The 14,283-nt window shown below is 35.1% G+C and overlaps 1 protein-coding gene across 1 annotated transcript; it reads left to right on the top strand.

Annotated features, from left to right (window-relative positions):
- Positions 1-13,091: 13,091 nt before the first annotated feature.
- On the top strand, positions 13,092-13,586 carry LOC149532828 (uncharacterized). The gene has a single exon (XM_089805769.1). The coding sequence runs from the start codon at positions 13,092-13,094 to the stop codon at positions 13,584-13,586; it is 495 nt and encodes a 164-aa protein (XP_089661895.1).
- Positions 13,587-14,283: the final 697 nt, after the last annotated feature.

Below are 14,283 nucleotides of genomic sequence, written 5' to 3'. Positions count from 1 at the left end.
AAAACTACCCTTGCATTGGGTGACATTGATGACAAAGCCAATGAAATCAACATGCGCACAATGGATAAGAATAACAACAATGACGAAATACAAACCTATAGGCCTCAAGAACAATATGACATTCATAGTGACATTGAAACAACATCACATAACAAAATAACAAACACAACATATTTAGGATTTGAAATAGCAAAGCATCCACACATACTCAACAATGTTGACTACTTTGAACATAGACAAAAGCTTAACAAAGAGCAACAACAAATACTCAAAGACATTGTTATGAAGAAAATGAAAAATGACAAAACTCCAATTAAACTATTTCTTACTATAGGTGCTCAGACAGGAAAAACATTTACAGCAAAGGCCATCTATCAAGTACTTCTACGCATGTATAACAACAATATAGACAACGATCCTGATAAACCAAAAGGATTAGTTACAGCTTACACAGGAAAAGAAACATACAATATTGGCAGTGCAACAATACATTCAACACTGCACATTCCTTTCAACAAATCTGAATTTTTACCACTCAATAGTACCACACTTGACAAAATGTCAAAATATTATAGTCAACTTAGACTTATCTTGATTGACGAGATCTCCTTAGTTGGTTCATCCTTCCTGCATTTCATAGACAAACGACTATGAGAAATCATGCACACGACCACCTACAACTTATTTTGGAAATTTGGACACAATTTTTTGTGGTGACCTATATCAAGCATAACCAGTATTAGACTCCAATGTATTCAAAAGTAGGCCTACAGATAGAGACTTGTTTCCATACAACTTTTGGAAAGACAATGTCAAATGTTACATTTTACATGTTACCATGCGCCAAAAAGATGAAAAATTCATTCAAATATTAAATAGGACCCGCAAAGCCAAGAAAACTTTAGAAGACAGAGATTACCTCAACTATCATTGTTTTAGACCAATACCAATTGACCCAACACTCCGTTTTCTTTTTTATAGAAAAATCGATGTAGATGCCCACAACAACAAAATGCTTACAATTATGGCTGGACAAATTATTGTTCTAAAATGCATTGATGAATATGAACACAACATTGATGGTATTTGACTCTACTCCCATACAGCTACTCTACCAACCGAAATACAACTAAAAAGAAACATGCTCATAGAGTTATATTCAGGAAATTACAACACTGGTGATGGCTTAGTCAATGGTTTTGATGGTATCTTTAAAGAATACACCAAACACAACACTTTTGACATTGTGTGGATTAAGTTTAACAATCCTAATGTTGGGCATCAACAAAGAAAAAAATATGTAGGATATTATAACCAATGCATTGAAAAAGATTGGATACTCATTTTACGCATCTCAAGACCAATTCAAAAAATATCAACTACCAAGAAAATAACTATTAGAAAACAATTTCCTATACAACTAGCATGTGCACACACAATTCATAGAGCACAAGGCTTAACAATGAACACATTAGCTTTTGATCCTATAGTGATATGACAACATGGAATAAAATATACAACATTATCACGAACAAGAACAATAGAAAAATTGTTCCTTGTTAGACCTTTAAGCCCTAAACATTTTCGAGTGAAAAATAAAATAAATATAGAAATGGAGCGCTTGCAATCAACTGCATGTTGACACCTTGACATTGATCCTACATGTCCACAATCAAATCCACATTTTCTCTTGTGCACATTAAATACACGAAGTTTACATGCCCATGAAGCTGACCTACTAAATGACTTTCAAATTATGTCATCTGATATACTATGCTTACAAGAAGTTCACATTTCTTCACCCCAAAATCACAGCTTATATGGACAATTCACTATTCATTGTAACAATGCAATACATGGCATCATGACAATGGTACAAAATTCAATCACAATAGCAAGAACAACAAATTACACATCACAATATGTAGAAGAAATAACATTGACCATTTCAAAATTAAACAATATATTCAACATTTCAAACATCTATGCATGACCAAATTCTCCCATACTAGAAATTAAGAAAGCATTGGACAATATCACAAACACAATAGATGACAATATAAATACATACATTGTTGGAGACTTCAACATTGATATAACATCTACTAGCACAAAAGCCTTAATAGCACATATGCAACATCTTCAATTACACTTCCTTCTAAACAACACACATGCCATCAACAAACCACTCATTGATCACATTTGGTCAACTACAACGTCCAATGTATGTTGTATCCATAGAACAGAGGCATATTGGTCAAACCATTTCCCAATACTACTGCAATTGCATCTAACACAATAAGCTAGTTACTTCAACAACTATGCTTACTTCAGATAATTAGCAAACACCCAAAAAAAAATCCTCTTCACCTCTTGCTTACAAGATTATAATTGAAACAGAACAAACAAAACTTATAGTCCACCAAAAACTTGACTTGTTAAAGAAATGCACTAATCAATCTCTTCAAAAAGCATTTGGTTAAGTATAACATCCAATGGATGTTGTATCCATACAACAGAGGTATGATTCTCAGAATATGATGCTCTTTCATATTTGTAGTTTGTTAAATATCTATGAACAATGGACTTCATAAATTTCTATAGTGAATTATAACTTTTGAGATACAAATTTCATTTTGAAAAAATCGTGATGAGGTCTCTTGCTTTTAATTTAAAATAATAGACTTTAACTACTTCAATGCAATTTTTTCTAATAAAGTTTCCCTCAAATATTAAGTGAAAAGACCAAGTAGGGGTTCAATGACCATGAGGGTTTCATGATGCATGCCCTCAATTACCACTTTTAAAAGCCCCTAAAAAACATAACACATGTACTAATAGTAAATAATCTTTGTATTAATAATCTGATGCAGGAGCATCTTGCATGAAAAAATTATTGGAAAAAAAAAAAATTGAAAAAAAAAAAAAAAATTTAATTTTTTTTTGGAGGAGAGAGAAAGTGACGAAAATTAGAGGAGAAATAATAAAAAATAAAAAGGAGAAAAGAAAGGAAAAGAGGATTTTTATTTTCGAGGTGCATAGGTGGTATAAATAGAAAAATTAAAAAAAATAGTTGTCATTACATTAATCGAGGTGTGTAGGTGGCATCTTAGAAGCTTGTGGAAAGTTTCTTAAATCTTGCATTTAATATTTGTTGTGATCCATAAAGGAAATGTAATTTTCTAATTGGGCCACATGGTGGTGCTTAGTTGTAATTCTAGAAGGTTATGGAAGTTTTAGAAGGTTGTGGATAATGTGTAGGAGGAATTCTAGAAGGTTGTGGATAAGTCATGCATAGGGTGGTAAGTGCCTATTTAAGCAAGGCATATGAGCATTTCTAATCAAGCTCAAGGAGTAGCTTGAGGAGTGAAAGCTCAAGGAGTAGCTTGAGGAGTGGAAGCTCAAGGAGAAGTTTGAGAAGTAGAAGCTAGAAGGCGTGAAGACTTCAAGGTGTGAAAACTCTAAAGGTGTAGCTCTTCAAGTAGAAGTTATTGGTGAAGCTCTTGGTGTGAAGACTCTTATTTAGGATTTCTCTTATGTTGAAGAAGTCATATCATCTTGTGGGTGTTGTAAGAAATTTTCAAGTATAATAAAATTATTTGTGAAGCATTTTTTTTTTTTATTCTCTATATTGTTACATTCTTAGTTGTGAGTTGTTAGAGTGGTGTGGCCCTCTATCAAGTGGTATCAGAGCAGACCTCTATCATAATCAATCACACATGTATTAATAGTTAAACATTTTTTAGCTTTCTTTGTTGTTGATTGGTCTATCTATGCCAAAAGCAACTCTCTCTCTCTCTCTCTCTCTCTCTCTCTCTCTCTCTCTCTCTCTCTCTTCTCTCTCTCTCTCTCTCTCTCTCTCTCTTTTTCCTAAGTTGTCTACAAAGAGATGCGTAAATGCTCAAATATTTTAACCTTAGCTTTAACATCTTCAATCACTTACAAAGGTACACTAGAAAAATTAACATAATTTGACCTATAGTTAGGAGATCTAGGTGTGTGAAATTAGTCTAGGTGTCTACTAGGTCTCTTCGCTTAAACTAGGTACCATTATTAATTGGTAGCATCAAATTATTTTCACTCATTATTGAGAAATTTTTGGGAACAATATATCTTAAGCAAGAAACAAAATCAAACACCTTAATTTTTCACTATATATTTTTCAAATTTATTTATCACACTTTTACACATTTATTAAATATTTAAAATATAAAACGCAGTTTAAATATAAAATAAAAAGTTTTCTATTAGGTTTCAAACATAACACATAAAGTATTATAGAAATTTTCTTTCAATTGTACATTAGATTTTTATGTATTACTAGTTTTGTTTATTTCAAAAGTAAATAACTGATTCAATTTATAATTGTAAACTATATGTTGATAATGTTTTCATTGTGATTAATTTATTTTTGAGTAAAATACATAAATTATCTCTAGACAAATGTTTAATAACTTGAAAGACAATATTAAATGTATGTCTTTATTAAATCAAGTCATATAAAACTTTGACTAAATCTATTATAATGAGAATTATGTCAATACTTATCAAGATTCATGGCCATCACAATTCTCTTACTCCATATTTCTACTACATCAATTAAATAAGTCTTACATGGAAAAAATTAACAATCATGAGTTTCTTTTGGATAAGTAGTTTACTTGAATATACTAAATGCATCTGTATTAGTAAAACAAAATATATGAATTAAAAAAACCACAATTAAAGTTTTTCAATATGTTCACATCAACAAAAAAATGTATAATATTCTCATTTCCTTTATTCCATTATATTCCTACAAGGTTTCAAATTTTTAGTGTTGACTTTAATTGGGTGAAACATTGAATGCATTTAAGTTTGTCACCAATGGGTAGTTTTTATTAAATTTTATACATTTGTTGTTATCTTTTATTATTATTATTAAAGATATTTATTTCCATTTCTTATCTTGAGATCACTGCCTTATTCATGTATCTCATTTCTTGTGACTTGAGATCTATTGATATTAAACATTTTGTATGCAATAAGTTGTGTCATAGTATTTTAAAATATTTAATGTACACTTAATTTTATGTGATAGATTGAGCATGAGCTTACAATGCAATGGCGATTGCAAGCCCCATTGATAGAGGGGTGCAAGGATCGAATCACACAAAAGGCTTGGCTGGTGGAGCAACCACACTTACCTTGGACCGAAGGTGACATGAACTTCTACGCTAGTGCCCGAGGAGTGTCATGTTCCCTTTTCAAATAATTAAAAAAATAATAATCTTTGCTAAGGCAGGCAAGCCCAAGAAAGTGAAGTTTCGGAAAAAGGGGGTTAATCTTTGGAAACTGTTGGACTAATAAATGAAAATTATTATTAAAATATGTTTCATTAACCTCTCTTGGACATGAGTTACAGTTATGCCCTCTTTTAAGGGGTTTGGAGGCATTTTGGGCTGGGGGGGAGAACTTGATTTTTGCTCATTCTTTGTTATTCTTCAGAGGCTGCTAAACCTGTGGAGAAGGAGACCCAAGAACGGGAGTTTGCAGGTTTCCAGGGAGACCCAAGAACGGGAGTTTGCAGGTTTCTAGGAAGGTTAAGGATGGGAGTTTGAAGCCATTCCATGTGCATGCTCATACAGAGTTTGCCTTTGTGCTGAACAGTGTAGATTTGTGGGTTTTTGGGTGTGTTTTTTGCATGAGTTTGGTGTTTTCAGTTGAGCATTTCATATCAGTTTTGGTTGCTGCTGTATTTCAGACTTTAACCTATTAAAATAGAGCTGAATATATGTATTGGGACATGATTAAACTTCTGAGATAGTTTATTAGTGTTGTGTGGTGTTTCCGAGCATTTTTGTGTTAATTTCGGGAGCCCGATGAGCATAGTTTTTGTCCTACATTTGAGAACTGTTGTGTAAAGGTTATATGGATCTGAAAATGTCATTTTGTAGGCTGTTATGCTGCTGAAATTTCTGTAAAAATGTCCACTTTTAGATTTATTAATAATTGGTGAAGCTGTGAAGCTTTTGGCACAATTTCTGGCATACCCGATTTGGGGTTTCTTGAGAAATTTGGAGGATCTTTGTGATATCAGTTGTTTGATTTTGAAAATATGATTAGAGGCGTGAAATACCATATCAAATCAGAAAAGGAGACATTTTAGTGGTATCAGAGCCATGATCTTGCCAGCCTGAGGGTTTGTAGAAGTTTGCAGGTCAGTTTTGACAACTACCCAGATCTTGCATTTCAGTTTTGAGAACTACCCAAATCTTGCATGTCATAGTTTATGATTGCATGTTGATTCTAATCAGTTGCATGTCAAAATTTATAGTTGCATGCTACTTCTAATCATTTTCATGTTAGTTCTTGGTGAATTTGGTGGTTGTAGAAGTTTGCATTTCAGTTTTGACAAGTACCCAGATCTTGCATGTCAGTTTTGACAACTACCCAGATCTTGCATGTCATAATTTGGTGGTTGCATGTTGCTTCTAATCAGTTGCATGTCCAAATCTATGGTTTCATGCTGCTTCTAATCATTTGCATGTTAGTTCTTGGTGAATTTGGTGGTTGTAGAAGTTTGCATGTCAGTTTTGACAACTACCCAGATCTTGCATGTCAGTTTTGACAACTACCCAGATCTTGCATGTCATAACTTGGTGGTTGCATGTCCAAATCTATGGTTGCATGCTACTTCTAATCATTTGCATGTTAGTTCTTGGTGTTTGAAGAAGTTATATCCTATTGGGGTTACACTCTACTTTATCCAGAATGGACAGGTATAGTACAGAGTCTCAGAGGGAACAATCTTGGACAATTGATAGCCAGAGTCAAAATAGTAGAAAGGATGGTTATTTAGACATTCGAGATAAACTTATGAAAATAAGCCATGACATGTCTAAACAGTTGGTTGAGCACCACCGTATAATGAATGACATGTTATTTGACCCAGCTAAGGTGGATAAGTTGACTGGATTTCTATTTGGCAGATTTTCTCACAGGACAGATGACATAATTCCCAAGAACTTGCATGAGGAGTTTGAGAAACTAGCTGATAGCCAGGTAGAGGTCTTAGATTCTACTCTGCCACAGGAGGTGGTGGGAAAGGATATTACACAGATTGATAGTAACGGTCAACTTGATACTCAAATTGAGACAATTGTTTACAGGTTGTCAAAGGGTGATGCCACAGGTATTCAGGATGGTATAGTTACAATAGGCAGTGACTATAGTGTAGTGGGTTCAGATGATGATTATGAGGATGTTGTTGTGCAGGATGGTGAGATACCTGGTAGAGATGAGCAAACATTGAGCATTCATGACTTTGCTGAGAAAGAGTACCAGGCACAGTTAGATGCTTCATCACATGAGGTTGAGGCAGGTAGTACTTCACATGATTTATCCCACCAGCTGAAGGTGAGTGAAGATAGTATTTTGACTTCATTATCTCATCATGATAGGTATGTGGAGTTAGTTGGTATTGGTCATATTACTCAAGTGAGGATTTTTCTTGAGTTACCAGCTGATTCTAGTTTACAGATATGGACTCAAGATTGTTATATTGGCATTTGGGATTCAGTTGACAGGAGATCTTTAACACTTTTTGGTAGCAGTGTTTGTTTGGGTGCTATCATGGATTTGATTAGCAGATTGCACGGTGTTGTCTTTTCTTGTGCTAGCAGCTTGTCCAATGTTGGTATTAGTTTTTATACACCGATGTTGGGCTTTGTTCATATATCCAGTCGACCATACTTGCTAGAATGTGTTGATGATATTTCATATTTGGCAGTGTGTATAGATGAGTCCCAGGATCATATTGGCATTGATGACATCCAGGAGGATGCAGTGGGTAATTTTGAAGACTTAGTTTCCTTGGGTATAGAGGAGTTGGACAACAATGCTAATATTTTTGATACTCCGTATGTTGATATGAGTTTTAGATTTGATTCACAGGATATGGATGGTAATACTCTAGAGACTAGTAACTTTGAGGATACTCCTTTAGACAGTGCATCAGAGGAGGTTTGTAGGAGACAGTCAAGCCAGTGCCATCATGTGTCTAATCAGTTGAGAGTTAGTGACCAAGACATTGCTATCACTTGCCAACATTTCGATGCTGCTCATCAATTGTTAGCAGTTTATGGATGGGGTTCTCCTACTAGTGATGAGTAGGGAGGCAGTTATCTTTCCTTGACAGAGTTCCACTCTTTATGGGAGGCTATCCAAATTCTGAGACAGGATTATATGCAGTTGGTAGCCGACAGAGATTATCTTATGAAGTGGGGCAGTACAGCATATGATGCATTGTTGGCCAAGGAAGATGAGGTGAGTGAGCTTACTGAGCAGCTTGTGGTGACTTCTGAGATTCTTGAGAGTACACAGTTGGCTTTCAAGGAGTCACAATTTCAATTGGCTAAGGTGACCATGGAGTTAGAGCGACTACAGTCTTCACCTGATTCTATACAGTCACAAGCAGTGGTGTTTGGTGATCCGAGGATGTCCATGGCCGAGATTGTCAGAGATAGTGGAGATGGGGATGCATCCATTCTTGATACTAACATTGGAATATCAGGTTCATTCCCACTAGAGTTAGGTTTAGTTGAGTTGGGTGTTGTAGTAGATTGTTGTATGCCTGACATGGTGGTGGCCTCTAGTATTGATGGCACAGAGACTAGAGATTTATCAAAGATCATGTGTGATGTTGGTGAGTCGACAGTTGGCATGGTTCCTACTAGTAACACTACTCCCTTGGTGATATCTTCAGAGGTAGTAGTTAGTTCCAACATGGTTAATGATCAATTGTAGTTAGTTTCATCTGGATTACAGTCTGAGCCACTAACTGAGATTGGTGCATTCTATCGGCATTACACTTTGAGGTATGCTCATCAATTTACCTTTGATGACCATGTTGATGAGATAATGATACAGAGATGTACTTTGGTTCCTAGTGCTTATCATCAGTTATGGGACAATTTGATGCCTCAAGATGAGAGTTGTGATGGGCATGACATGGCGATAGGTTCTACAGTTGACAGCTTGATAATACATGACTTAGAGCAGGAGTTTCAGAGTGATGCTTCAGCGGGTGTTGTTATTGATTCTACTCCTTTGGCTATGACATCTCCTGACTTAGCTGGTGATCAGTCACAGTGGGTTGTATCACTTGTTCATGGTGATTTGTTGACTAAGGTTGGCTTTTTTTATCAACATTATATTGCAAGGTATGTACATCAGTTAGCATTTGATCCTTGTGTTGAGGAGTTGATGGTAGGAAGATTTGGTTTGGGTTCCAATTCTTGCTATTTATCTTGTGATGGCTTTTCACCATCAGGGGTGCATGGTAGTTATGGTTATGAGATAGTGGTTGGTGATTTGCAAAGTTGTGTTGACTACAGGATTTGTACAGTGTGTGGATTCTCCATACTTGGTACAGTTTCATTCGAGAGCATTCACCATTGTTGCAGAGTTGGATTGTGCATTCTGTATAAGCCTGCGGGATGCGTTGATGGTATTTACTGTGTTGGTAGTTTGATTTGTCCACTTTGCTTGGGTTCTGATGTTCTAAGAGTTTGTGCCTCATGGGGTTTTGATTGTGGTAGTGGTGATTTCGGAGTTTGGGTGAGCTATAATTGTCAGTTTGATTATGAATTCCTCTTGGTCATATTGCAGAGGATATTGCAGGAGCTTGTGTTAATTGGTAGTAGTATAGTTCATGACTACATTTGGGATCCAGGTGGATTGATTGGTTTATTGTTCAACCATTTCTTGAGGACAAGAAATGTTTTATTGAGGGGAGGACTTTTCATGTCCCCTTTTCAAATAATTAAAAAAATAATAATCTTTGCTAAGGCAGACAAGCCCAAGAAAGTGAAGTTTCGGAAAAAGGGGGTTAATCTTTGGAAACCGTTGGACTAATAAATGAAAATTATTATTAAAATATGTTTCATTAACCTCTCTTGGACGTGAGTTACAGTTATTCCCTCTTTAAGGGGTTTGGAGGCATTTTGGGCTGGGGGGGAGAACTTGATTTTTGCTCATTCTTTGTTATTCTTCAGAGGCTGCCAAACCTGTGGAGAAGGAGACCCAAGAACGGGAGTTTGCAGGTTTCCAAGGAGACCCAAGAACAGGAGTTTGAAGGTTTCTAGGAAGGCTAACGATGGGAGTTTGAAGCCATTCCATGTGCATGCTCATACAGAGTTTGCCTTTGTGCTGAACAGTGTAGATTTGTGGGTTTTTGGGTGTGTTTTTTGCATGAGTTTGGTGTTTTCAGTTGAGCATTTCATATCAGTTTTGGTTTCTGCTGTATTTCAGACTTTAACCTATTAAAATAGAGCTGAATATATGTATTGGGACGTGATTAAACTTCTGAGATAGTTTATTAGTGTTGTGTGGTGTTTCCGAGCATTTTTGTGTTAATTTCGGGAGCCCGATGAGCATAGTTTTTGTCCTACATTTGAGAACTGTTGTGTAAAGGTTATACGGATCTGGAAATGTCATTTTGTAGGCTGTTATGCTGCTGAAATTTCTGTAAAAATTTCCACTTTTAGATTTATTAATAATTGGTGAAGCTGTGAAGCTTTTGGCACAATTTCTGGCATACCCGATTTGGGGTTTCTTGAGAAATTTGGAGGATCTTTGTGATATCAATTGTTTGATTTTGAAAATCTGATTAGAGGCATGAAATACCATATGAAATCAGAAAAGGGGACATTTCAAGGAGCAATTGGCAAGATGAATGAACCTAGATGTGGAGGTGGATTCATTTCCTAATGCGTCGCTCACAATGGTTGGCGATTTCTATTGTTGGCTCCCTACCCCATTCACAAGCACAAAAAGATAAGGAGGTATCAGCATGTAGAGTTAAGGAGCTTTAGTGACTTGGAGAGATAAGGTGGTGATAGGTCTTCTTGGAGCGATAAAGTGGTGGCTCGGTGGCATGTGCGAAGGGAGGCATAAGGTGGCAGACGATGTAGGAGTAATAAGGTGGTTCATTGATTGGGTGGTCTAGGCAGTATAAATATAGGTGTATCTAGGAGGCGTCAAGGCCTTGACAACCACATTCTCATCGGGGATGCGGTCCCCCCTTAATGTGATCCCACTGGTTCAAAGCTTCTCTAAATGAAATTAAAGGAACTAGATTTGCATCATCATCATAAAGTCCATCTACATGTTTATAAACATTGTCTTCAATCTCTCATCTCTGATTGTTATTAATTTTTTCCATTAAGTGCTTTGAACTAGGAAAATTTGTTCCCCTATCAAGTTGGAAAACTCCTCAACAATATGTCTAGAAATGCAATTACAATTTATGTCCTGCAAAGTTCAAACCAAAACATAAATCAAATTCACAAGACTGAATGACTGATTAATTCATGTAACAACAACAATAATATTTATCCATCATTAATCTTAAGATTATGTACAACTATTAATTGATTTTTATACGTGATCTTTTAACCATCTATCTTATTCAAAATTAATTGTTAACTAATTACCCATTCATTTCCTTGTTTGTATTTTGAAAAAAAAAATCTGTCATTACTTGTTCCAAATTTTGTAAGAGCAAATATTATTTATTTATTTATTTCTGCTTAAATTCAACTTGACATTTATTATCATTATTTAAAATACTTGTTTAAGCATCTATTCTATTATATTGTAGTTTCTACAGACCATTGGCCATTTGGAGTGATTTAGAAATTATTACATTACCTCTGCACGTTTCTGCCTTTTGATCATGGGCCTACTTTACATATATGCCTGTTGCCCTATATACATATGCATTCCTCTTATCGATATTAACATCCTGTCTTTCTTCTTTGGATCTCCTTGTTTCCTTCCTTGGACACGTCATTGCATTTCTCTTTATATGACGGTGAAAAGAGCGAATCTTGTACTTTCTCTTTCTTTTAAATAAAATGGAAATTAATGCAAATGGATCATTTTATAATCTATGCAATTTGCTTTTGAGTTTACATATATGACATAAAGCATATCGGTATTGATCTCAATGAGTCCACTCCTTTCCCTTATTCACCCCAACTTCTAACCTGGCATAGAATCTTCCATTTCAATTGCTAGTCAGTTGTCATTTATGTTTGTATTATTGTCATATTTACTGCTATCGTTCATAAAAAGCTCTAAAAAATGATTCTAGACATACTAGTAGTCAATAGTTTGTGCAAAAGTAATACTTTCTAGGTGAGTAGCTATTCGAGGTTTTTAGTGGTCGGTTCGACGAATGTTTTAAAATGACACTTTTAGACCACCACCGAAAAAAATGACAAATCTGGACATCACAAACATTTTCAAAAAATTGTCCTTGGTTTTACCATGCATCATTTGGAGTTTGACTAATCTGCCAAGCATGTCCAATATGCAAATAATTGCACATAGTGATTTAGAATGGGAATATGATGGGACTAGATCAAATCCCCACACTAGTCAACGACGTGTGTTTTTAAGGCTGCAACATTCTCCCCATTCAGTGAATCTGAGGACAGATATTTACCCTGTTGATGTTAAGAAAGCTAGAGAGCAGCAAAAAATTTGTTTTTAAGTAATGAAATTCACCAAATCCAAGAACCTAATTTGATCCATATTAAGTACCTTGTTTGGCGAGTAAAGGAAATCCGAGGTGGAAGACACTCTCATCCAGCTGTCATGGAAAACTACCATTGATTTTAGGGTTTCTAGGGTCAATTACCCTGCTGCTGGTTTCATGTTTCATCATCTCCCATTTACTCCCAACCTTCACATACCGCTTCTTAAGCCAAGGTTATCCTCACACTCATGTTTCATCAAAGTCTGTTAGACAGATGCTCTGGATGTTTTCTTGCAAATAGAGTAGTTAATATTTATTATAAAAGAGTTGATATAGGGAGAAATCTTATTAGTGTTTGATTTTGAACCTTACACTTGGTCTAACATACAGAGAAATCCCATATTGAGTTGATTCTGAAGCTCACTCTTAGCCTGACATAGAGAGAAAGATGTGATATAGTCTTGCTTTTGATGCTCATTATTGATCCTTTTGATCGCTTGGTCTCATACAACTTAATTAAAATCCCTTCATTCATTCATTGATTCCTTAAAGAAATAACTTTAAAATGGGTAGCTGTATATCTTTTGCTCATGAAAAGTTTCTAAACTCATTGACAACAAAGCTGATATTGATGGATGGGAGCATCATGGAATTCTCAGAACCTGTGAAATGTATTGGCATAGTTGGGAAATACCTGGGCCATTTCATATGTGCCTCTGGTGGCCTCTACAGTGGTGAATACATTTCAAAGGTTTTCAATGAGAAGGATGAGTTACAGCTTGGGGAACTCTATTTTCTTCTTCCCAACAAAAAGATGGAGTTCGTGTTGACTGATTCAGACATGGCAGGCCTGCTTCTCAAGGCAAATGGTGCCACTCAGCAGAGGAGGAAATTAAAGGGCAAAGTTCAGCCCCTCTTTCATATTCCTACTTCACAGGTTGAGGAGAAAAACCCACCTTCCTCTGTTTGTTGCCAATTAAAATCTGTTTCAAAAGGGGCAATGTGTGGCAGGAAACAGAGAAAACAATCTGAATTGGAGACCATATTTGAGGGTTCATAGTAGAAGATGTATACTGTTAATTTATCCTCTTCCATGTCAGCTCTGACTCTTTTGAGAAAAAAGTAGAGATGACATGGAGATTTTCTGGAACCAATGGCGGTGTCTGTGGTTTCATAGATGGATGATACACATGTTAAAATTCTTCTTTTCTGTGTAACTGTGTGGATTAGTTTTTTATAACTAGTAATCAGAAAAGTAGTTGTTGTCTTGCAAATATCAATAGACTCATATTGTATTTAAATAGGCTTTATGTGGGAGCTTTACTCCACGAAATCCATTTTGCTGTAAGACTTTTTTTTGAATTGTCTTTTTCAATGAAAATTACTATTTACAAACATCTACTTAAATTGTAGAATTTAGATTAATCTTCATAGAGTATTTTTAGAAAATTTCCTTACAAAAAAAATAGAATATTAAAATATTCTCCTTTTAAATTTAGATTTTAGAATATTAAAATATTTGTATGTGAAGAATAAAATTAGAATAAAAAGTTTTTAAAACTAGATTTGTAGTATGTTACTAATGTTTTCTCCCAAATTGGGTTTCCAAATAAATCACTATGTTATGTGTTGATTCTAATTATGTGTTTGCTTACAAGATTATAGTTGAAACAAACGAAACAAAACTTACATTCCACCAAAAAGTTGACTTGTTAAAAAAAAGCACTAATAAATCTCTTCAAAAATTATAAGAATCA

Source organism: Cupressus sempervirens, chromosome 10, assembly GCF_028749045.1.
Source record: "Cupressus sempervirens isolate cs-2001-9-10 chromosome 10, ASM2874904v1, whole genome shotgun sequence".
NCBI lineage: Eukaryota > Viridiplantae > Streptophyta > Pinopsida > Cupressales > Cupressaceae > Cupressus > Cupressus sempervirens.
The sequence above is the reverse complement of the archived record's forward strand: the minus strand, read 5'-3'. Positions and strand labels throughout refer to the sequence as shown.

Excerpts from the sequence above, each read along its gene's own strand:
- LOC149532828 (XM_089805769.1), top strand. The coding sequence starts at position 13,092 with ATGGGTAGCTGTATATCTTTTGCTCATGAAAAGTTTCTAAACTCATTG.